This window comes from Hyperoodon ampullatus (genome assembly GCF_949752795.1).
Source record: "Hyperoodon ampullatus genome assembly, chromosome: 8".
NCBI lineage: Eukaryota > Metazoa > Chordata > Mammalia > Artiodactyla > Ziphiidae > Hyperoodon > Hyperoodon ampullatus.
Genome location: NC_136921.1, coordinates 78,147,845 through 78,173,199, shown reverse-complemented (window position 1 = coordinate 78,173,199; position 25,355 = coordinate 78,147,845). Strand labels below are relative to the sequence as shown.

General features: G+C 35.3%; 1 protein-coding gene across 2 annotated transcripts in view; it reads left to right on the top strand.

The window, feature by feature from the left end:
* The window catches only part of KCNH7 (potassium voltage-gated channel subfamily H member 7), a gene marked incomplete at both ends in the record, with an annotated part of 461,489 nt that overhangs the window by 381,417 nt on the left and 54,717 nt on the right, over window positions 1–25,355 (top strand). For both annotated transcript variants that reach the window (XM_079709750.1, XM_079709749.1), the window contains 2 exons: window positions 13,664–14,089; window positions 24,396–24,795. In XM_079709750.1, the coding sequence (XP_079565876.1) occupies window positions 13,664–14,089; window positions 24,396–24,795 (826 nt within the window). The remainder of the gene's footprint in view (window positions 1–13,663; window positions 14,090–24,395; window positions 24,796–25,355) is intronic.

The window sequence follows — 25,355 nt, the reverse complement described above, 5'->3', positions numbered from 1 at the left end:
TTTTAACCTTTTTTGTTGTTGCTGTTTGTAGGGTTTTTTTTTTGTTTTTTTGGTGTTTTGTTTGTTTTGCCATTGTTTGAACATGGAGAAAACATTCAGATTTTTAGTAATTGGGCTGACCATACCATATTTAGGGACTATTTCTGAGTCCTAGTAAGACATTTTTCATAAGGCTTTTGAATTTAAAACAACAGGAAAATAATTTGTCACATAACCAACTTTCTTCTTCTGTATTTTTGACCACTTGTACTGCAGGTTAGTCATCCAGTGAAAAATATGTATTGAATACTTACTGTGTCAGCAGCAATGGATATGAGGTGGTTTGAAGTGCAAAAAAATAGCAAACGTGGCTAAGTCCATCAGGGAGTTTAGAATCTAGTAAACAATTTTATGAACTAATTCATAATTCCTCTTTGAAGAAGTTTGACTTCTGTTAAACCTTTTCATTTTGGAAGGGAGGAAGGAAAGGAAGGAAGGAAGGAAGGGGGGGAGGGATGGAGGGAGGGAGGGGAGGGAAGAAGGGAGAAAGAAGATGGGGGATGGGAGAAAGGAGAAACAAAGAAAAATTGATGATTTAACACCTGATTCTGTAGAAGCCATCTTGTTTTACTTCCTATGGTTGTATTGAGTTGATCTATAGATATTCTGGCATTTTCTATTTATTGCTCTTCTGGGTCCCTAATGAAACTTGTCAGATCTCCAAAAAGAACAAATCCAGGAGACAAATGGTGGCCTTCCAAGAACTTGTTACTAAAGTAAACCACTAGAGTGGATTCCCGCAATTAAAGTCAAGTTTTACTAACTATCATCAGATATGGCCCAACCAAGTAAGACTTGTCAACTGCAAATTGGGTAGGAAGCTCACAGTTGCTAAGGCTACTTAGTAACTGGATATTCTCAAACTTGACAGGAAGGCATTTCTCATTTGGGAAGTTAACAGGAATGAGAAACCATCTCTGAACCCAAGTTATTTAAAAGCAAAACACAGGCCTTAGAATTAGTAGACTGTTCATCTTGTAGATGCAGTTGCACACTTGGACAACACGGGTTTGAACTGTGTGGGTTCACTTATTCACAGATTTTTTTCAATAGTAAATACTACAGTACTACATGATCTGCCATTGGTTGGGACCTTGGATACAGAGGAACCATGGATACAGAGCATCAACTATAAGTTATACATGGATTTTCAACTGGGAGCAGGGTTGGTGCTCCTAACCCCTGCATTGTTCAAGGGCCAACTGTACTCAGAAAATATCTGTCAGTAATGGAGAAAGCTCACCTGTGCTTCAGTCAAGATGTCATCTTTGAGTTCACTCTAATTTTGAGCACATTTCCTGCTAGTGCCACCTCCATTAATTTATGCTTCATTTTCTCTCTAAACATTTACTATTCTTACTCTTTTGCCTCTCTTTCTCTATTATTTCCTCTCACTTGATGATTATACATGTGTTGTGGTTCTATGGAACTCAAAGACCCATAGAAGTTCATGTCATAAGTTAGGATTTTTAACTATTGTAGGTCTTGGATGACTTTGAGAATCCAAAAAAAGAACATGAACACATTTTCCCTAAAAAAAACACCACCATACTTCTTAAATTTTTTAAAAAATAATTTCAGGAGATTCACAAAAACCCACCCATATATCCCAGAACAATACACTGTGTTAGATAATCATGTGATTGCTCATATACATAAATACACATTTACATTTCCCCATCATCCTGGAATTTTTTTTCATTTTCTTGAAAAATAATTGACATACATGACTATGTAAGTTTAAGATGTACAGCATGATGGTTTAATTTACACATATTGTGAAATGATTATCACGAAAGGTTCAGTCAACATCCATCATCTCATATAGATACAATAAAAAGAAAAAGAAATCTCTTGTGATGAGAACTTTATCCTGGAATTTTTATGGAGACTGTTTCTGATTTTTTTCCTTAAAATACATTAAGCCTTAACCCATAGATAATACAGCAAACATAGTGAAACCACACTGATATAGTGTAACTGAGTAAACAACCAGTGTGAGATAAGAGAGGAGAACTGTAGAATCTCAGAGATCAGCTATACTGATTTTGCTGCATGTATAATTTCTACAGGATCCTTAGAAAGTACACTCAAGATTTAAAACTGACAGGGAGTCCACAAATACCTACTGAATTCATTTAAAAGAAGTACCCTTACTTACAGCAAAATAGAGAAATTCATATACTCTCTGAAGATACCCGAGTAATTTTCTCCAACCACCCATCAGATGTTCAGTTTCCTTTATGATAGGCACTCCAAGCAGGCCACTGAATGTTCCCTAGTTCCATGACATATGATTTATGAGGAAATCTCCTATTGCTTGCTTAAAACTGGGTCCTTTCAAAGTGTTTGAGGGCTTTCAAAAAATAGTTGATTCTCTAAATTACCACTCTTTGCATGGCCCACAGGCCAATATAACGTAACAGATGTTCAAAAACAAAGAAGAAATTTTATCTTACCAGCAAGCACACATAACCAAGAGGCCTAACCATCTGTCTTCTACTGTCTCTATCTTTGCATAATTGACTTGCTCCGAAGGTCACATCAGAGAACTGGGTTCAGTCAATAATTATAATTGACATTGAATGTTATTTATCATTTAATTTTGAGCTGTTCAAGTTAAATATGCCTAAAATCATAATAGTAATACCCACTTATTGGATGTTTATAGTGAACCAAACAGGAGTTATATGTGGAACTTTATGTTTGTTGTCTTACTTAGTTTACAGATACCTATGAGGTAGTGATTGCTGTCCTCATTTTGCTGTTAAGAAACCTGATACTCAGGGACATTTTTTGAAATGGCCAAGCTGGAATATGCAACAGGGCTGTCTCAGTCAGGAGTCTGGCTTATTCTGCAATATTTGACAGATTATGGATTGTTAATTAAAATTGTCTTTATTATTACTTTTGGTGCCCATCATGGCCATCTAACATTTCTATTTTGTTCTTCCTGTATCCTACACATGTGTGTTTGTCCAAACGAATGGCATTTAGGCTCTTGGCAAGAAGGGGTTGTACATAATTCTCTTTATTCACTAGTTTGGCAAAGGTGATTAGGATTTTATTAAAGGCATTTTGGCAACTATGAAAATATATATACCCTTGCAAAATAATTTCTTCTTCTGGAAACATATGTATAGTTAAAAAAAAAAAAAAGAACCACAGGCTTTGTCTCCAAGACAAAATGAACTGAATACTGATATGCTGCTGTAAATAAGAACACAGGCCTATGGAACCAGACAACTTCGGGAAGTTAGCCACTAACTTCAGTTTTTGAATCTGTAGACTGGAATAAACAATAGCATTGTCTTAATTTCTTGGGTTATCCTACAAATTACCACAAACTAGGTGGCTTAAAACAACCTATGTTTATTCTCTTACAGTTCTGGAAGTTGAAAGTCTCAAATCCAGGTGTTAGCAGAGCCAGTTCTCTCTTTGAAGGTTCAGGGGAAAATCTATTCCATGCCTTTCTCTCATCTCCTTTGTTGCTGGAAATCTTGGTGTTCCTTGGCTTGTAGATGCATCTCTCCAATCTCTGTCTCCATCATCACATGGCATTCTTCCTGTGTGTCTGTCTCTACATCTCTTCTCCTCTTCTACTAAGGACACCAGTCACGTTGGATTAGAGCCCCCCTCAATCCAGTATGACTTCATCTTACCTTGATTACATCTGCAAAGACCCTACTTCCAAATAAGGTCTCCTTCACAGGTACTGGGGGTTAGGAGTAGTTGGGGGGGGACACAATTGAACTCATAGCAAGCACCTCTGATGTAAAATTGTAATATTTAAATTTGATAGTGCCTATCAAGCCTTCAGTAAATAATAGGCATTCAATAAAGTTAAGGGATGTTATGATTGATAATACTATAGTTGGCTTTGAGACCCCAGATAAATTATTCAGCCTCTCTTGAGTCAGTTTCCTTGTCTATAAAAAAATGGAGATAATAATGTTTATTTCAAAGAGCTGTTGAGAGAATTGAATGTCATACTTCAATACTGGCCCTGGTAATTCGGGGTTAACTCTCCTCTTTCTCCAAGAGATAGCATTGATGAGGTGAGCAGGAACTGTCTCAGGAGTCCAGTGTCATCAAATACAACATATTTCAAGGAAAAAAGAGCAAGGGTCAAAATAGGTTGACAGAAGACATTGAGGAGGGCAGCTCCGCTCCTTTTCCAGGTAGCAGTGGTGGCAGCTGCAGCCGTGAGTTTGGTCTTCCCCTGCCTCAGGAAGAAGGTGTTGGAGGAAGCACATCATTCCCCATTGTCCTCCTTTACGTGATAGTGATTTTGGGGACACCTGGGCAGAAAGAGTCTGACTGAGTGAAGTGAGCCTGAGCATATCTATTCCTTTGTGGTTTTTTACTCCTTATTCACCCCACCCTTGAAAAAGTCACCAGAATAATGAGTGTGCTGGTTCATGTGATTTAGCTGGATTTAGATGTGGCTCTCTTGGTCTTTTACAAGTTGTTGACACCGGTGATGTGACTCTATTAAACTAAACCTCAAGGGAGAGCAGAGGGAAAAGATGGGATACACAGTGGACTTGATGTTTCTCTCCTGCCTGTTTGAGGACTTTGTCTTATTAAAGATCCAAGTATTAGTTAGGGTAATGCTAGCACTGGAACTAATAAACCCCCATAACATTGAGGCTTATCCCAATATTATATTTCATGCTCAAGCAATACCAGAAACTGTATTTCTGTGCAATGAATAATTTCCTCCTCTTGGTAATTCAGTGACCAACGTTTCCTACCTCTGGGGGCTCCCCTATCCCATAGGACTTACGGACCTGAAGCCTTGGAAGCATCTGAGTTATGCCATGGAAGGAAAAAGAGGGAATAGGGAATCGCACACCTGCTTCTTGAAGGCTTTGGCCAAGAAGAACTATTCATGGCACATGACCAGAGCTAGATGCAGATGAGGCTGAGTAATGTGTTCTTGGCTGGACAGACACATTCTAGCAACAACTCTACTCCATGGAAGGGAGAACAACAAATTTTGGTGACAGCAGCTATTTCTATCATAATCCTTTCTTTCGTGAATCTTCTTTCTTGCCACTTTCATTGTCTCTTTTTCTTGAGCTACAAATATGCCCATTCAGCTATTTTGAGCTTATATTCAGGTAAGGTGCTAAGTCCCGGGAATATTCCCTTGCCTTTTTTCTCCATCCCACATTTTAGTTATCTCCAGTGGATTCCCTCTTTCTTTACAGCCTCCTGGCAAATGAGTCTAGTTTCCAGAACTTCAGCCACTGCCTCTGCAGGATGAAATATCAGACTCCTACCCCCTCAGGAGCCCTATCCCAGACATTCTATCTATCAGGCAACTCCTTGAATTGGTATCTGGCACATTTATCTCAAACTGTCCTATCTAAACCCTGTATTTCTCTCTCTGATCTTTAAGGCCATTCCTCATTCCTCTGTGCATTTGAACTGCTGTGCCAAGTGCTCCTTTTCCTGATTTCCATTTTTTCTTAAATTATGTCCATTTAAAAACAAAGATAAAGAAAATGGAGAGAAGAGTGCATGTGTATAGTTTCCATGAGAAAGGAAAGAGGAGAGAAGAGGCAGGCAAGAAAGCAAACATTAGGTCAGAAAGTATCTGGTATCAGCAACAAGGTGATACCCCAAGCTTCTCAGATCAGCCTGGCACAAGGGTGGGGCTGATTCAAACTTATTTGAATACAGAGCCGGAACCAAGGGCCACTGTCCAGCTGGCCATCGGTGTGGAAGTTAAGAGGAGTTTATGGTTCTGGAAGAAACTGTCATTTTTAATATGCATATATTTGAAGTAATACAAAAGTATTATAAATGTTTAAGATATTATTTAACCTATTTCTTTCATATTCTGAGAGTCACATGTATTTTGAGAAGCAGATATTTTTTCTTTTCTTTTTTTTTTTTAACTTTATGTATTGTATTTATTTATTTTTGGCTGTGTTGGGTCTTCATTGCTGCACTCGGGCTTTCTCTAGTTGCACCGAGCGGGGGCTACTCTTAGTTGCGGTGAGCAGCGTCTTACAGTGGTGGCTTCTCTTGTTGAGGAGCACGGACTCTAGGTGCACGGGCTTTAGTAGTTGCAGCACGCAGGCTCAGTAGTTGTGGCTTGCGGGCTCTAGAGCACAGGCTCAGTAGCGTGGCACACAGGCTTAGTAGCTCCACGGCATGTGGGATCTTCCCGGACCAGGGATCAAACCTGTGTCCCCTGCATTAGCAAGCAGATTCTTAACCACTGTGCCACCAGGGAAGCCTGAGAAGCAGATATTTTTCATATTAACATACCTAGAACATAAAAAAACAAAACACTAAACCTGACATTTAGCTAGATGACTCTTATTTTCACAAATGCATACAATCTTCACGGTTCAATCCAACACTCACACAAATACACACAAGTGTGTGCACACAAACCCACATACACACAAATGACTAAATGTCTACTTTAAGCCTTAGAAAATTATTTGAATACAGAATGCTGCAGTGATTCTACTACCTAATTTTAGTATTTTACTTATTTAAAAATATTTCCTGTGGTACAGATCTGATTTATTTGCGTGAATATTTTTCATCTTTTAATTTAAATATCTGGGTAACCATCAGTGGAGCTGCCTGTTTCAATGAAAATTACTCAGGTTTTACTTTATTTCTCAAATCAGATGCTTAAAAGCCAGGAGAGTTTCAATCTTTTCTGATGCTATATTATCTATCTGATTCATTTTGTTACTGACTACTCTTTTGATAGATAAAAATACAGCTAGCCTATTAGTTAACTGCAAGTCCCAAGAAAAGGATAAGTAACACATGAGTAGTCTCTACCAACACCTCAGCATGGCATTTAACAGCTGCCAAAAGTACTGTATAATCTTTTGGAAGGCTTAATCGTTCCCTATTGCACTTTTCAAAAGAGAAGAGTAGTTATTAATCCTGGTGTTCGCACAAAATTTTCACAGTAGATCTTCATTGAATAAATAGTGCTGTTTCCTATAAAGATTTTGGTTTTATATAACACTTGACTGTTCAAGGTTAAACAAATAGTAATGTGCTAGCAAAGAGAAAAACTGTATTTGGTAAAGAAAACCACATTTTAGCTGTATTAAACTGTACATTTAAGTAGTGGTTTTGAGGAAAGAAAATAGAAGTGTCTTTCTGGAGACCATGGAGTTCTCCTTTTTTTATACAGTGAGGTTTCTTCCCCGCTTTTCTTTCTCTCTTAAAAGAAAATTCTTATAATAGTTCAATTAATCATGTTTTATCTTTCTAAAGTGTGTTATTACTCAAATGCGTGGGAGAAGCTGGCTCTCAGCAAAATGTAACAGACTGTATAGCAGACTCTTTCTTTTCAATCATTGGCCCCTTAGAATCCTATTTACATCTTTTAGAACAATTAGTTACCTATCTAATATTTTGTTTCCAGCAGAATGACTCCCAGGCACAGTCATAATTAATTTTAACTTTTGGGGGACTTAACGATTCATTCATTTATCCAATTCCAAAGTAAGTATGAGGTGGCATTATAAAATATATATGCATTTAGAACATTAAAATGGAAATAAGATGATTAAAACAATATAAAGGGAAAGAGAAATAATGGTACTGAAATTCTAAACTCATACAGTTTTTTGTAAGATTAAAAAAAGTAACTATAAGTAATGAAATAACTGTCACTTTTTAAACAAAAAAGATATGAAACCTTTTGATTTCTCAAGAGAGATCCATTTTTTTCTAGAAATGAATTATAAATATGTATATATAATGCAAATATTTGCAAAAATGACATTAAACAACATAAACATTGCATTTAGTTTTATGAGGAAAGAATGCAAAAACATGCTTCTTGTATCAATCCAGAATGAAAGCTTAATGCTTGAATATGAAATGATAATGAAGTAAAAATATTTTAATAAGAGGCCTAACCTGATGGGTCTTGAAAAGTGGCTTATTTTAATCTAACTTGATGAGCAATATGGGTAAAGATACTCAGAGGAATGGACATCTACAGACTTAGCACATCCAATTATCTTCTTATAATGTGATTTGTCCCAGCCACCAATGTGACACAAATTTAAGGAGAAACAGTTCAAGTCTGGGCAAAGTTGGGATTGTGTGAGGTCTGTGTGGACTGAATGGAGATAAACATAATATGAATTAGATATGCAGAGAGCAAAGTAAACATTCTGTTGTAGAAAAAGGCATCCTAACTTGCCTAACAAGGAACCAACTCAATTCTGATAGGAGTAAGCTCCCATGGTGATATGTATAGACCCATCCTCAATATCTTAGACCTTTCTGACTGAGATTCTATAATTCTTTTTTTTAAAGTTTTTATTTTGAACAATTTAAGCATATTGTAAAAATAGAGAGAATAGTATATACCCATCACCCAGTTTCACTAAAAATCAACATACATCTAACACTGCATATAACCAGACTTTCTCTCACCTTTCCCTTCCCTCACTCTGGATTTTATTGGAGCCCACCTCAAATATTATAGCATTTCATCCACAAATATTTTATTATGTATCTCTAAAAGGTTAAGACAATTTTTAAAACGTGAGCACAACATCATTCTCACATCTAAAAACAATACTCGTCAACAATTTCTGCGATAGCTTGTCTCCAAGATGGCCACAGTTAATTCCTTCTTTCCACATGCATGCCATTCCCCTATCAAAATATAAAGACTAATTCTCTACTTTTTTGAATCTATGCTAGGTTATGACTGTTTTGGCCAGTAGTATATGACAGGAGTAATGCTATACTACTTCTACTCCTTGACTTTAAGAGGACTAGATATTTCTACTTCTCTCTTGGGAGTACTAAACATCCACATAAGACATCTTACTACCCTGTTAGCTAAAAAAAAAAAAAAACCATATGGAGAAGCTCCAAGGAAAGGAAAGACCATATGGGGAAACCATATATATGCAAATATAATTATTATATTATTTATATTACATTACATTACATTACATTATATATATTATATTATATTATATATATTATATTATATTATATTATATTATATTATATTATATTATATTATATTATATTATATTATATTACATTACATTATATAGAGAGAAACCCATCTGTTCCAGCATCTTGAGTGAACCATGCCTTCGAACTGTTCACACCAAGGTACTGGACGTGTGAGAGAATCCTTCCTGGATTCTCCACACAAGCTCAGCCACCAACTGATTATGACTGAGAGACCCCAACTGACACTATGTGGAAGAGAAGAATGGCCCAGCCAAGCCCTGCCTAAACTTTTCATCTATATAATCATGAATAATAAAATAACTATTGTTTTAAGCCATTATGTGTTAGCTAATTTATTCTAAGGAGAAGATAACTGAAACAATACCTTAATATTATCAACATCCAGGCAGTGTTCAAATTTCTCCAATTGGTTCATATATGTTTTGGTTATATTTGGTTCGTTAGATTCAAGATTTAAACAAGTAACTCAAGAACACTAAAAAATAATGAAATTACTTTATGTAAATATTTCCCATTTTATCGGCTACTTTTATAGAAAGTATTTGATGTGATATGGTAGCTCTGTATAGATAGGTTATTTGAGCAAAGATTACTGTCCCCATCACACAGATGATAAGAAAAAGATCTGAAGAGATTAAATGATTTACCAGAAAAATTGTATCCAGAATTTAAACCCAGCTTTTCAAATTTAAAATTTAAGACTCTTTCCCTTATTCCAAACCTGGTTGAGCCTTCAAAGATTGTAATTACCATGATTGGCTCTAATAAGACTCATTATTGGAACCATAAAGAAAGAAATGTTTCTCCACTCCTCATTCTTACACCCGGAGATGAATTTATTTCTGAAATGTGTCCTTCCTCTCTGTCTCTGCCACCTGATTCCTAGTACAGGATTTCCTGATCTCTCCTCATTTACCTATGTTTCTTAGTACCAAAGTCTTAAGTGATCTCTAAGCCTCTGGTTCTACCCCTCTTTGCTTTCTCCTCCATTCTACTGCCAGATGCATTTATTTGCAACTAAACTTGGCCACCTCAACCTCCTTGCCTAGTAAACTTTAACAATTCTCAAACCAACAACCACAGAAAGGAATATTCTCAAATGTCCATGAGTGCTCCTGGAAAATCTTAAAAATTCGTCTCTCTTGGTAAAACTTAAAACAGTACAATAATCTTCTGAATCAATAAGCTAATCACTTAATAACAGGGTACTGCCATCTACCTGATTTCAGTGCCTATGATAGCATGTGGATTTACGAGAGTTCATGATACCAAAGCATGCTGTATAAATAAGTTTTTGAAGTCATTTGGCTAATAAAATTCATGACAGAATTGAGTGATCATATAACACAGGTATAGCCATGAAGAAGCTTAAGAACCTATATCATAAGGTTTATTACCATACCAGTTACTAAAAATGCATTGTCAAAACACACTCCACTGTTGTATGTACCAAATTTCAGTGGTTCAGGATCGATAGGTATGTTGGAAGTTAACAAATGAACTACATTTCTGATCCCAGTTCCAGACATAATTTGATTAGATAATTACTTAATATAGAATTCAATAATGCCTCAAAGTTAAAGTCAACTCCAAGTAAATAAAAAACTTTTAGAGTATCAAGTAGCACCATTTAAATGGGCTTTCGAAGCCTAATAGGAGCATAATTTGGATTAAAGATTAGATTAGATTATCCTAATACAGCAATAAAATCTTTGAAGTTTGTAATTCTATTTTGACTACTTTTTGCAAAAAAAGCGTTGAGGTTAGAAGAGAGAAAATTATTTTACCTAATAGATCAAACCACACATAATAGCCAAAGTTCAACCATTTTTGACCTACAGATATGTCAAATATTGAATTAGTGATGGTGGTATGAATTCACTGGTTTTGTAAATATTTTTGTAAATCATTTGTTTTCATTATTTGTCCTTGTATTAGTTCACTAGGGCCATCGTAACAAAATACCACAAAATGGGTAACTTAAAACAATGAAAACTTATTCACTCACAATTCTGGAGCCCAGGAGTCCATAGTCACGGTATTGGCAAGATTGGTTCCTTCTGGAGTTTCCTGGGGAGAATTTGTTTCATACTTCTCTTCTAGGCTCTGGGGGCTGCCAGCAATCCTTGATGTTCCTTGGCTTGCATCTATATCTGCCTTCATTCTCCCTGTTTGTCTTTGTAGCATTCTCCCTGTGTGTCTTCGTGTCTCTGTATCCAAATTTCCCTTTTTTTATAAGGACTCCAGTTATTGAATCAGGGCCCACCCCAAGCCACTAGAACCTCATTTTTATTTGATTACATCTACAAAGGTGCTGTTTCCAAATAAAGTCACATTCACAGGGATTAGGACATCAACATATCTTTGAAGTCCACAATTCAGCCCACAAGAGTCATAGTAAGAGGTGTAAGCTTGAAAAGTTTCAACCTAGTCTTATTTTTGTACATATTTACCTACCACTATAAATAAGAATAATATAATCATCATTGGAGTTCTGCCCTAAGTATCTTTCCCTTCAAAAGGAGTCTGTATTTTATTCAAACATGAGCAACACTGTCATTTTCTTCCTCGTCCCTCTGCCAATAGACAATAAACTCTGTAATTTCAGGGCCAGTGTCTTCCCAGTTTTTCAGTCTCCACTCTTAGCACAACAGTCTTCTGACTGTTAAATGAATGTTTGCATATGTGGGATGGAAAGAGTTCCACCCACAGTTTTTACTTCTCAAGGGTAACTTCAAGGTGCTGGATGTATTCTAACTTATACTTCTGCTAAAACAAGTGTTCAAATAGTCCCATCTGAGAGATAGGTATCAGAAGTATGAAACTTAATCAGGAAGCAAGCTCAGACAATATCCTCATATTTAGAAATAATTTTTTTTGTTTTCTTTGGATGATTATATACTCTTTTTTTTTAATGAGAGAAATTTGTGACTTCAGGGATTTGGGAAGATCTCAAAAATTTAGTCATGCTGCCAGAGTACACTGAGTACATAGAGAATAGGAGAAGGAACTGAAAGACAGAATAGGTCCATATTTTAGATGACTTTGAGAGCCAAAATAAGGTTTCGGATTTTACTTTCTATATACTGAGTAGTCCCCGGTTTTTGAGAAAGGAACATTACATAATGACATCTTATAAGATGGTCCATTCCTTCCAAACCAAAATATCATACATTGGTTTCTATATTAAGCATAGAAGCATATTAAGGATAGAGTTCTATCAATCTGCACTTATCAGTTGATGGATTATCCAAACATTATTCTTATTTGGATATTGGGAGTTAGATATAGATACAGATATAGATATAGATCTTGGATTCTAAGGATTTTTAGTATTTCATAAACAGTGAAGTCACTTATTTAGTATTTCATAAACAGTGAAGTCACTTATTTTCCAGAGTTCTCTTTGACTAATAATTCCTGTTATTTCTCACAACTTAAAATAATATTCCCTTTCCACCATATAATTGTAGTTCAAATTTACTCTGGGCTTTACTCTCAATTCTTTATTATTTTATTCAAAGCTGATTAAATCAGTTTAGCTGTTATCTAAAAACAGCTTTCTCTATTTTAACTGAACTAAGGTTATATTTAAAAGTCATGTTTTACTTCATTTGGGGTTATTTAACTTCTCAAGTTCTTTTTAAGATAAGAACAGTAACTCGTATGTGAAAAAGCGTATGGTATATGACAATGAAAATGAGACTTAAAATTGAAATTTTCTGTGATAATTTATATTATAATCAAGTTAAAATCTACATGGAAATTTTCTACTGGGTAGTGTCACAATTCAAGTTTAGCCCTTATTTTTTCAGATAAACTAAGACTCTAAAAGGTGAATTATTTTAGTCTACCCAATGCTTTATTAAGTAGAATAAATCTTAGAGTTTAAGTACCCCTTGATGGCTAAGAATCTTGCAGTCTCTCCAGATCAATATTCTGAATATTTCCTTGCACCATTCTTTCCACATGGTTCTTTAAATGTTATGAAGGAGTTCAGGTGAAAGTATATTTGTCCCAGGAGATAAAATACTCCTTCAACCTTTTAGGAAAAACTCTCCTTTGTGTTTATTTTAATCCCATGTCCCTTTTTTTCTAATGTTAAAAACAGATTTGCAGGTGGGAAATTTTAATTAAAGATTTGAATGAGTTGAGTTTAATTTATCAAAGTTTAATTATAAATTAAATATATGTAAATTAAATATGACCATGAATCCAAGTAGACTGTTTCTAATCATTACAGCCAATCCTTTCTTAGGTTTGAAAACAATTATTCATGTATTAAACTGATTTTATGATTTTCTACAAACTGCTATGTATTTTTATTTCTGAGTAGTAGTATGTTCCAAAGGAACCAGTAACCCATTCCTTAGTATCTCAGTGACAATATTCACTATTTTTTAGTGAAAATTATATTTATCAAGAAATACCAATGAGGTTTTCTGGGGTCAAATATACTGGATGGTAGGGGCTTATATGGATTCCTTTAAATGTACATACTTCACAATTCCATGATTTTTTCTAGAAGATTTTGCTGTATAATTACCTTAATATTTTTATAGATTTGGAGATTAAATAATCACATTTTTATGTAGTGTATGATTCGCTTTTCTGTATTCAGGTTCTCTCTTTAGGAGCAGACGTCCTACCAGAATATAAACTGCAGACACCACGCATCAACAAGTTTACAATATTGCACTACAGTCCTTTCAAGGCCGTCTGGGATTGGCTTATTCTGCTGTTGGTCATATACACAGCTATATTCACTCCCTACTCTGCAGCCTTTCTCCTCAATGACAGAGAAGAACAGAAAAGACGAGAATGTGGCTATTCCTGCAGCCCTTTGAATGTGGTAGACTTGATTGTGGATATTATGTTTATCATAGATATTCTAATAAACTTCAGAACAACATATGTAAATCAAAATGAAGAAGTGGTAAGTGATCCAGCCAAAATAGCAATACACTACTTCAAAGGCTGGTTCCTGATTGACATGGTTGCAGCAATTCCTTTTGACTTGCTGATTTTTGGATCTGGTTCTGATGAGGTAAGAGCTACTTAAGAATCTTATTTTCTGAAAGATTGAAGTTATAAAAGTGAAGCTTTTGCTTTAAGCAAAAAAAGCGGTTGCTTTACAAACTTTCTATATCACACAGATAAAATTCATTTTCAATTGGAAATGCTATAAAATGAAATGGAACATTTTTGCCATTGCAAATAATTCACAATTCTTTCTATTTTTGCTAAGAAATGGTAAAGACTATTTATCTTTTAAACAACAAATTAAACTTTGAGACAAGTGTTTCATAGCACATAGCACATTCCCAGAATGTATAATTTCTACATATTAACTTTATGGATATAAAGCTGTCAAAGATGAAGATGCCTCTTTCTTTCTTAACTCATAATTGTGGTTTGCAAGAGCAGGGACTTGTTTTATGTTCAAATTATGTGTAAGAGGCATCTTCTGAAATGTTTTATTCAAAACTCTCTCTCTTAAATAATACCTAGGTTGGGGGCTTCCCTGGTGGCGCAGTGGTTGAGAGTCCGCCTGCCGATGCAGGGGACAGGGGTTCGTGCCCCGGTCCGGGAAGATCCCACATGCCGCGGAGCGGCTGGGCCCGTGAGCCATGGCCACTGAGCCTGCGCGTCTGGAGCCTGTGCTCCGGAGCGGGAGAGGCCACAACAGTGAGAGGCCCGCATACCGCAAAAATAATAATAATAATACCTAGGTTGGAAAATACTCCTTGTGTCCCCACTATCTTATAAAGTTGGAAATTTTTTAAAAATATTATTTCACCCTATTATTTTTTATTTAAATATTTACTTATTTATTTGGCTGCGCCGGGTCTTAGTTGCAGCATGAGGGGTCTTCGTTGCCACACACGGGATCTTAGTTGTGGCATGTGAACTCTAAGTCGCGGCGTGTGGGATCTAGTTCCCTGACCAGGGATTGAACCTGGGCCCCCTGCATTGGGAGCGCAGAGTCTTAGCCATTGGACCATCAGGAAAGTCCCCTAAAGTTGGAAACTTTAAGGAAATCTGAGAAGTGGATTTGCATTTTCTGGATAGAAAGTCCATATTTTTAATCAGATTCTTCTCAAAGGGTTCTTTGATCTAAAACAAGTTACGTTCTCCTAAAATCTCGTCCAATTTATTGCACTAATTTTTTGTAAATAAATTTCCTGGATTCTATCACAAAGTTTTACAGAAGGTGTGAGAGTAGATCTAAGGGATTAGATTGAGAAAGATAACCTGGGTGTGTTGAATTTTTTAAATTCAGGGTCAGGAATTCCCTGGGGGTCCAGTGGTTAGGACTCTGTGCTTTCACTGCCCTGGTCCTGGGTTCAATACTTGGTCAGGAACTAAGATCCTACAAACCATGCAGCGTAGCCAAAAAAAAAAAAAAAAAGAACTAAAATTCAGCGTCCTTTTCTACCTAAGAATCAGTCAGTACCTCATCATCGTTTTCGTTTTTTTCAAGAGGAGATCAAATATCATAAATGCCCTCTGCAGATGGTTGCTCCCTGACCAATTAGCACTTGAGGACAAGAGAATCCTCCTCAGCCAAGGGAAACAATAGGTTTAGAAGTAAATTCTCTCCCACAGAACATGCCCATCAAACTGTGGATGAATTAAGAGCAGGGTAATGGAACAATATATTCTTCCTGGATTCTACAAACCTTAGACAAAGTCTCAAACTTGACTTTCTGCACCTATAAGGATGATAATATTACTTTCCCTGCTTAAGTTTTTTTTTCTTAATTTGAGACTCTAATGAGATAATATATATAAAACTCTAGCAAAATACTCAAAAAAAGTCAGCTGCTGTTAAACTCTTAATGTTAGATATTCCTAACTTTGGTTTTTAATTAAAAGGCAAGAAATTGAAATACTTCTTTATCAATATTTATCTTTATGAGTTTCTTACAATGGGTGAATCCATGTAATTACACCAAATAATTTCTTATTGATAAATAGAGTAAAACCTCACTTTCAAATTTTAAAATATATACACCAACAGCAAATTAAATTTCAGCTTAGTGAAATGAAAGAATAGGTAAACAATAAAAAGGCAAACAAGATTGTTAGGGGAAGTTGATTTACCAATGATATTTAATCAATAGCAATCAAACAAGTGAGTATTAGAATATGCTAATTATTCTAAGATGCAGCACTTGATCAGTTTAATTTCAGTTACTATATCATCACTTGAAAATAAAAATTTATTAAAATATGTAATTCAAGTAATCACTGTTTCAGACAGAACTTCAAGTGAGCTGAAACAAGAGAAAATTTATGTGATTCACATTAATATAGGATGAAATAGTCTTGGGGAAAAATGGTGTCTGGATCATCTTTCTCATGTAGCATAAAGGAAAAGATGAAGTTTGCCTCAAGTAAAGCAATTCCAGTTATTCACTCTTATATGTATAATTTCCCGGATTCCTCCTTGTTTCCAAAGCTGCTCCTCTCTCTTTTGAAATGTGATATGATATGGGAAGGATCCTGGCTCTGGAGTCAGACACACCTGGGTTTGATTCACCTTTGTGCCTCTTACTTGCTGTATTTAAGCAAGATATTTAATTCATTTAGGACTTTATTTCTTTTCTGTAAAATGGTGAGAGGTAGGTTCTTGTGATTTCTAAAACTAAAGCAGCATATATGAAGAGACTAGACCAGTAGCAGGTAGGTAGTACTTGTTTACCAAAGGTTACTTCTTTTCTCCTTCCCATCCCTTTGGATTAAAGTCCCTGTTTCTTAATGAAGTCTTCCTTTAAAAACGTACATGTTACCACATTAATCCATAAATATCTAAATTATTCAACAAGATTTACCGAGTAGATTTATTGAGATTTATTGATAGACATTATCATCGTATAGTAGTTATTAGATTAGCTAGTTGAAGCTAGGAATCCTGAAGAAAGAGACAGAAAGGAAATGTTTTGAGGACAGTTTTTGCCTTGCAAAGCACAGGAATTTGGGGTATGTGGTAGGGGGAAGTAGGTCTGCATCAAGGATAGCAAGTTGAGGGGTGGGTCTGGAAGGAGCATAAAGAATCAGTGATGAAACTTACTGGTGGATGATCCTGGGGCTACTTTTACCCAACTACAGCAACTGTTTACTTAAAATTCTGAAATATGTTAACCCAAATAAAGGGGGAGGAGGGTAGGTTGGGGGGCAAAAAGAGCTTTTGCTTCCTTTGACTCAGTATTAAAAGTGGACCAACCTGCCCAAAATGACAGGTCTGAGAAGTTTGATGGATATCTTGTGTTTCTTGTAGATTGGCCCTTAGGGCTCCAAAAGACCATGACAATTTATGGCTTAGGATTCACTCACTGACCCAAAAGATGTTCCTTCTCTCTGGCACACATTTCTTACCAACTGTTCTCCATGTGCTGGGACTCTTCTACCTCTACATCAGTGTTAAATAAAAGTCATAGATAATATAGCTTTCTTACATACATAATTTCACAAATATAATATATAATGCTCACCCTTAATATAAAGGAAAAACAAAAGAAATGTTCATAATAAAATACCTAGTAGAATATGTAAATGCTTCAGGCATATCTGCATAAAAAGATATAATGAAGTTATCAGATGCTTGTACCTACTGATAATGAGAAAGTCCATATTTAAACAATAAATTCAATATTAAATGGGATATTGTTAGTTTTCTTTATATTTGCATTTTAATAAAGGGTTGCATAGATATGTGTGTGCTTATAAATGTATTGATATATATGTGTATACATGCATTTATACAGATAGATATGTTTATATGTATATGTTAATATTTAGATACCTAGAAACACTGTGACTGTGATAACTACAAATGTTTACTGATATAGCTGTGCTGTATACCATATAGTATACAAATACCACAAGACCTGTTGTCATTGAAAATGAATAGTGGCAGTAACTGGGCTTGCCTATGTCATTAATACTAATATCTTCCTGATGCTAATGCCATCTGGACAGACCAAGGAAAAGATTCTCTATTTCTTAATTTTTGCATCATCAAGCATCATGCCATCCATAGCAAATTACCTCAATATCATTGATGCAAAGGAACAATATTATTGGTTCAGTCTCCAGAAAGTCAACTTTTCATTATCTGCCTCAAATTTTTCCATAGTTTGCTTCTCTGTGGCAAATTTTACTTTCAGTGATATTAGTAGTTAGAATCTAGAGCTCCCTGTTTAGTTACATGCTTCATTAAACTCTTCCTCCCCTGAAAATTAGTAGTATTCTTTTGATTAATTACTTGCTTTGTTGACCGCTCTCCTTTCACACTTCACTGCTATTTTTCATGAATTCTGAATGCAGGCAAGACCTTTGACAGAAAGTTCTAATAGAAAAGAGGAGTTTCAGCTCACTTTGATATGTTTGCTTCATTAGTCTGATACATGAATCATGGAATGGATACAAGGAAAAACGTAGCAGGCCTCTGTATAGAAACTCTGATCACCTTGTCAGGATTCTTTCTGAACCTGATCTCTACAATAGTTGTCATTAGTTTGTTGGAAATGAATTTCTAAATCATTAGACATACTCATGTTCAAAGTTAAATGACAAAGAACATTTTGAAGACCTGCATGCATATATGTGTCTACACATAAAGTCTCTTATTAGATAGTTCTTGGGAATTAAGGCAGAAGTTTCCATTGGCTTGTATTTGAGGCTACTGGTCATGTCTCCAAAAATCTGTGCCATGACAAGTAAAGACACACAGGATCCACAATGGAATAATTTTTGAACTAAGGAAATATAAGTGTATTCCATCAAAAAATTTTGCCTTAAGTTCATCACTTATCCATTATTTACATGTGATCCACTGACAAAATTTGCTAAAGATTGCATAAGATACAATTTTTGGTTAAATGTTTCCAGAACAAGTCAAATTCCAATTTTAAAAATATAACATAACATTCATAATTGTTTATTTACTGTAACATTTGCCTAATACTATTTAGAATCATTTGATAACCAGTTTTCCATGTTACTATAACTAAAGAGAAAGAGGTCAAATTGCAGCAAAATAGAATGTTAATTACAAAACAAAATAAAGATAAAAGTGTCTTGACAGTAAAAGCTATTAAATAATGGAGGTTGTAAAATCTTTATTTATTATTTTTAAAATATTTATTTATTTGGCTGCATCAGGTCTTAGGTCTTTGTAGTGGCATGCAGGATCTTTTTGTTGTGGTGCGCGGGCTCTAGAGCTTGCGGGCTCAGCAGTTGTGGTGCGCGGGCTTAGTTGCCCTGTGGCATGTGGGATCTTAGTTCTCCTGCCAGGGATCGAACCCACGTCCCTACATTGGAAAGTGGATTCTTAACCACTGGACCACCAGGGAAGTCCCTAAAGTCTTTTTTTTTTTTTTTTTTTTTTCTTTTTTTTGCGTTACGCTGGCCTCTCACTGTTGTGGCCTCTCCCGTTGCGGAGCACAGGCTCCGGACGCGCAGGCTCAGCGGCCATGGCTTACGGGCCCAGCTGCTCTGCGGCATGTGGAATCTTTCCGGACCGGGGCACGAACCCGTGTCCCCTGCATCGGCAGGCGGACTCTCAACCACTGCGCCACCAGGGAAGCCCAAAATCTTCTTTTTAAAAGCCCATTTGTGGAGGAATTTGTGAGGTTTGGTACGGATTAAGAAAGGCTAAGCTACGTGTCCCCCCCCACAAGGTTTTTTACATACCTAAAATATAGCTCTTTGATTGCAGTAGTGAATGTGTTTTAGAGATATTGAAATAGTGTGACTCAAGCTGAACAAAACAAATAGAAACTAGTTTCAATATTATTGAGTTTTATTGGGCAATTTATTGAATGATGAATACAAGTACCAGAACTTAGAGGGAATAGAAATGAAATCTAAAATAAAACGTGAGTGTGGAGTTATGAAATGTATTACTCACTAAGTGTTTCCTTTTCCCCATTTGTATCCAAATATTACTTGACAAAGAGGACAGAATGATGGATTAATTAGAAAGTTTCAATGACAATTCATCCCAACAACCTGTAGGCAAAACCAAAGATCACATACTTATATTTCCTCATTTATAAAAGAATAATTCTATGCACTTACTATAGGGAAAGATTTTAGAGAGTAAACCTCTGAAATGAAGCATTTTAAATGTAAGATATTTGAAAATGCTTACTAAAAAGAATTATTTTTCAAATTTTTTTGAAAAATTCTTGAGCATGAGATTTTCTCTTATTGATGATGCTTTCTCAGTTTAACTGTAACCAAACATATTCTTAAGTAGAGAGTTGTTTAATACTGATAAGAAATCACCTATTCTAATTTCAGCTCTTCAAAAAGAATTCCACTTACATTAAGAGAGAATGCCTGAACTATTATGAATTGTCTAGTAAAAAAAAGAAAAATCACATAGTTTTCTTGAGTCTGGGTCTAGTATCTAACCTACTGACAAAATTGTAGTTGTTTAGAGTATATATTTTTAATATAAAGTTCAGTTAAGAAAGTCATACTTAATAAAGGAAACTAACTTTTACCTCAATATAAAAAAAGTAACTAGGGCTTTAGTGAACTGTGGATGTGGGTACATTTTTTAAAAATTGAAATTTGATGATATTCATCAGCTACTCAGAAATTTGGATAGTTAAATTTTCAGAGGAAGAATCATTTTACGTTTTTTTAAAATTCTGACAAAATGAAAATCTTAAGTAGGCCTTCTTTACTGTGGCATTAAGGAAAAAAGAGTTTGAAATGTCATTCAGTCAGAGTGAAGGAGTTGAATTTTGAGATGGCATGGGCACTGATGAGGTGGAGAGTTGACCTATTAGAGTTTATTATTATCTTCTTTGCTATATATTCATGGACAGGACTGGAAAACAGTTGACCTTGTTTCAATCTACTGCAAGATAGTTAACCGTTTTCTAGATCTTATTTATTATCATGATGTCTTTATATTTCATAATAATGATTACACTTACCTCCAGTGAGCTTTTATGCCTTTTCAATCTCTACCAAAAGTAACAATAAAGACAATATTTGTCTACCAGTGAAAAGTTCAAGAAATACCACTTAAGAGAAACTTCTTTACCTCTACAATTTAAAAGTTGTTGTCATTAGTTTAAGGATAGTTTTATTTCTATTTCCAAAAAATGAAAAAAAAAATGAAGGTAGATTTTCATATGTCTCGATATTACATGAAATTAGATATACTGTGAGATAACCATGCATTCTGAAGATATTCTAATCAGCCAACAACTACAATTATAAGGTAGTTGTTGGTCCCATTTTTGACTTTCAGATAATACAAAGATAGTAGCTCGTTGAAGTAAACTATGGAGACTAACAGTCTCCAACAAATCTGAAAGAGGAGATGGGTAATTTTTTAGTCTACTTTTTCTGAGATTTTGGTGCAATCACTTCTCTCTATTGTGTAATCTGGGGCAAAATGCCATAAATCTTTAAAAAAACATTTAAAGAAGAAGAAGAAAGAGTTGTTGCAAGCCTAAGTGTCATCTACAAGATGTGCTGTACACAACTGTAGCTAAGGAAGAATGCCCAGGCATGTTAGCAGCATCTTGATAACAATAGAAAAAAGCCCAAGTCATTTGTTACATTGTCAAACTAGCATATGTAGTTATGCTTGGGTACACGTTACAGAATCACAAGAGAATAGCTTTGACTGTTGAGGTCAATATTCATTCATCCTTATGATGCAGCTGAAAGTAATCTCTCCCCCCGACCCTTACACTCCCCTTCTCCTTTTTCTTTTCCATCTCCCCCTCCTTCTGCAGTTATTTTGTGTCAGCTGGCTTGAGAGTTCAACATGTACCTTATTTCTTAAACTTTTTTGGTCCAGAAAAGAGGTCATTTGTGTGTTATTATATATTATATTTATTCATCTTAACTTACTGTCATCTAGGTTTCACCTTATTCTGACATAACTCTAGAAGAAACACCAGAGGTTTCTTTGGGGGGAAGGCAAAAAAGAAGGGAAGTGGCATATACAGCAGATTTGATTCCTTTTCTTTTCATAACGTCATTTTACTCTACCATCTTTGCAGCCAGAAGAGTCATTAGTACCTCTTATCACAATATGTTATTAAAACAGCTCATTTGTTTTGAAGCATTTCTCTTCGTTAACCAAATACCTTTAGAAATGTCATTATATGTGATTTATTTTGAGGTTCAGAAATATTGTTCCAACGAAAGGCAGTTTTGATAATAAATCAAATAATAATAACCCTCAAATATTTCTGACTTCTCAACACAAATAAATAGATAACAAAGCTAGGAGGAAAAATAAACATGCACACTTAAGCTGTGAAATGTAGAAATGGAGTTACGCTGAACCAGGGTGATTTCTGTTACTAGAGTCTGAGTAGTCAATGAATCTAGATGACGTTCTTGTCTTTAAAAATCCCTGAAATTTCCATAGGGGGCTGAATGACCAGTGTCCAAAAGCCTCCATTTGAAATTCCAGATACCAAAGTAACACGTTTGGAAAATATGTAGCTCTGTCAACCCATTTTACAATATAAAGTTTCTGCTTAGTGATGGAAGTGAAAGTGTGTGGGATATTCAAATAAAAACACAGTTAAAATTTACTGGGTATTACCTACAACCCTAGAAGGGGTTATTATTATGCCCATTTACAGATGAAGAAATTGACACTTAGAGATTAATACCTTGTCCAAGGTAACACACTGGTATGGAAGCAGAATTTCAGACCTAAGTTTGTTCTGAAGTTCTAACTCATAACTGCTAAGCTGAAACACTGACAGTACAAATAGTGGAAAGTTGACATCTCTCCCAGGAAAACACCTCATACTCACTTAAACTCACCATTCATTCTTTGAAGAGATATAATTTTAAATTTGTGATGAAGAAAACACTGTTTCCCTTATTGCACCCTGAAAAATAATAACTCAGCTTTGGAAACAGGGAAGACTCACCTCTCCACCCATCCTTAAATGAGCAAAGACCAGAATCCAATTGTGATAAGAACATCTCAGCTACACAAGCTCCTCTCATCTCTAGAGGATTCGAATACTAACTGAAAAGAAGTCAGGGGAGACTGAGAAATCTTCCCTTCCCTTGTGACCACTCTGGCACAAGAAAAAAAATCTATAACACTTATTATAGAATGTTAATGAAAATATTTTCTTGATATTTAGAGCTCTTTTTCCACCAAGTCAATATGAAGATATAGGGTGATAGTTATACCACATGCTATTTCTTTAATTGAAATATGTGTTCTTAACACAGATGGATGTACTTTGAGAAATAAACAACAACAATAAACACATAAAATGACTCAATAATTGATTGGTAAACACCATGTAACTCTGGAATAATTATATGCCCTGTGAATTATATAGTACTTATAGTTGACGTTATTTAGGAAACCCAAGAAATGAATTTGTAATTTGTACTTATCAGATTTCAAATCCAAACAACCAGTTAAGTATCCTGTTATTATATACAAGTGTCCTATCATGAGATACCTGGTCAGTAATAATTGTGCAATTAGTTACACATACCATACCCCAAAGCAAAACACATAATATCATTGGGATATCAAGAAACAATTTATCAGTTCAACACATTTAGAAATAAAAAATGAATTTAAATATAGTACTTCATGCATGCATGCAGTCATCCAATAAGTTTGCCAGTTGCCTTCTTGACTGGCTCCTTCGCATTATTCAAACCCTTCTAAACTCTAATGTCAGCCCCCCAGCAAGATTCTCTTTGGTCTTCCTTTCTAAAGTGGTCCCCATCCCAACCCAAGCCCCTGAATATCCTCTATCATATCACTCTGTTTTACTATCATCATCACACTTTTCACTCTCGGAAATGATCTTATTATTTGTTTATTTAAAAAATATGTATCTCTTCCCAACAGACAGTAGCCCTTGTTTCACTTCATAAGACACTTTGTCTAGTAAATAAATGTCTTTTTCTATTATAAAAGTAACCATGACTGTTTGTTCAATACTATAATCCCAGTGTGTGGCCCTTGGTAGGCCCACCAGTAACACTCTGGAATGTTTGTCAGTGAATGAATGATTTACTGAGTATTCATTATGTGCCAGGCATGTGGTTAAAGCGTGAAACGAAGAAGATAGAGTCTCTGTCCCATAAGTTTTACATGCCAAGATACTGAATTAATGTACTACAAACTTTCAAAGTACTTTCCAAAGCAGGTGTAAAATTAAAAAAATAATAATAACATTAATACTTAATTCAAATACATAGTCATCTTCAGTGCTACCATATTGTTGTAACCTGTTTCTACTTACTTTGCTTCACAAGAACATACACTGGATTGTTTACCAACTGTTTCTGACCATGCACATTTATTTCCACAGACAACAACATTAATTGGTCTTTTGAAGACAGCTCGACTCCTTCGTCTTGTGAGAGTGGCCCGAAAACTTGATCGATATTCAGAATATGGGGCTGCTGTTCTAATGCTCTTAATGTGCATATTTGCCCTGATTGCTCACTGGCTGGCTTGCATTTGGTATGCGATTGGGAACGTAGAAAGACCCTACCTGACTGACAAAATCGGATGGTTGGATTCCTTAGGACAACAAATTGGGAAACGTTACAATGACAGTGACTCAAGTTCTGGACCATCCATTAAAGACAAATATGTCACAGCACTTTATTTTACCTTCAGCAGTCTAACGAGTGTAGGATTTGGGAATGTGTCGCCTAACACCAATTCGGAGAAAATCTTTTCAATTTGTGTCATGTTGATTGGCTGTAAGTAGATTTCTCTTTTGTTATCTATTAGGATAAAATAATATCAGAAAATTGATATCTCTAGAACATTCAGAATAAGGCAAAGAAAAAAATTATAGAAAGTTGTAGAAATAATAGGATTAAATATACGGGTATTATATTCTATCAGATCTGATTCTCTTTGTGAAGGGGAGACACCAAAGGTCTTTCATGACCTCAGGAGTATAAAACTGGAATGGCATGGATCTTGGGATTCAGGAACTGAGAATTACAGTTCACGTTTACTGATGTAAAAACATGTCTGTAATTTACTACCAACGGTTATTTTCTGTTTCAAGCTGAGGCCAGATTAGAATGGGAAAAACTAGCCTACATTTACGTATCTATAGATATAGATATATAAATATCACCCTACTAATTATAATGTAAGTTAACCTTTCATATATGTATGTATATATATGCACATACATACAGGTACATCTATATTTTCCCCCTGTCATTGACTAAAAATTCCTTTCCCTGTGACATTATGTCAAGGACCTAAGTGACTGCCCTTTACCCTACAATGGGTAATGATATGA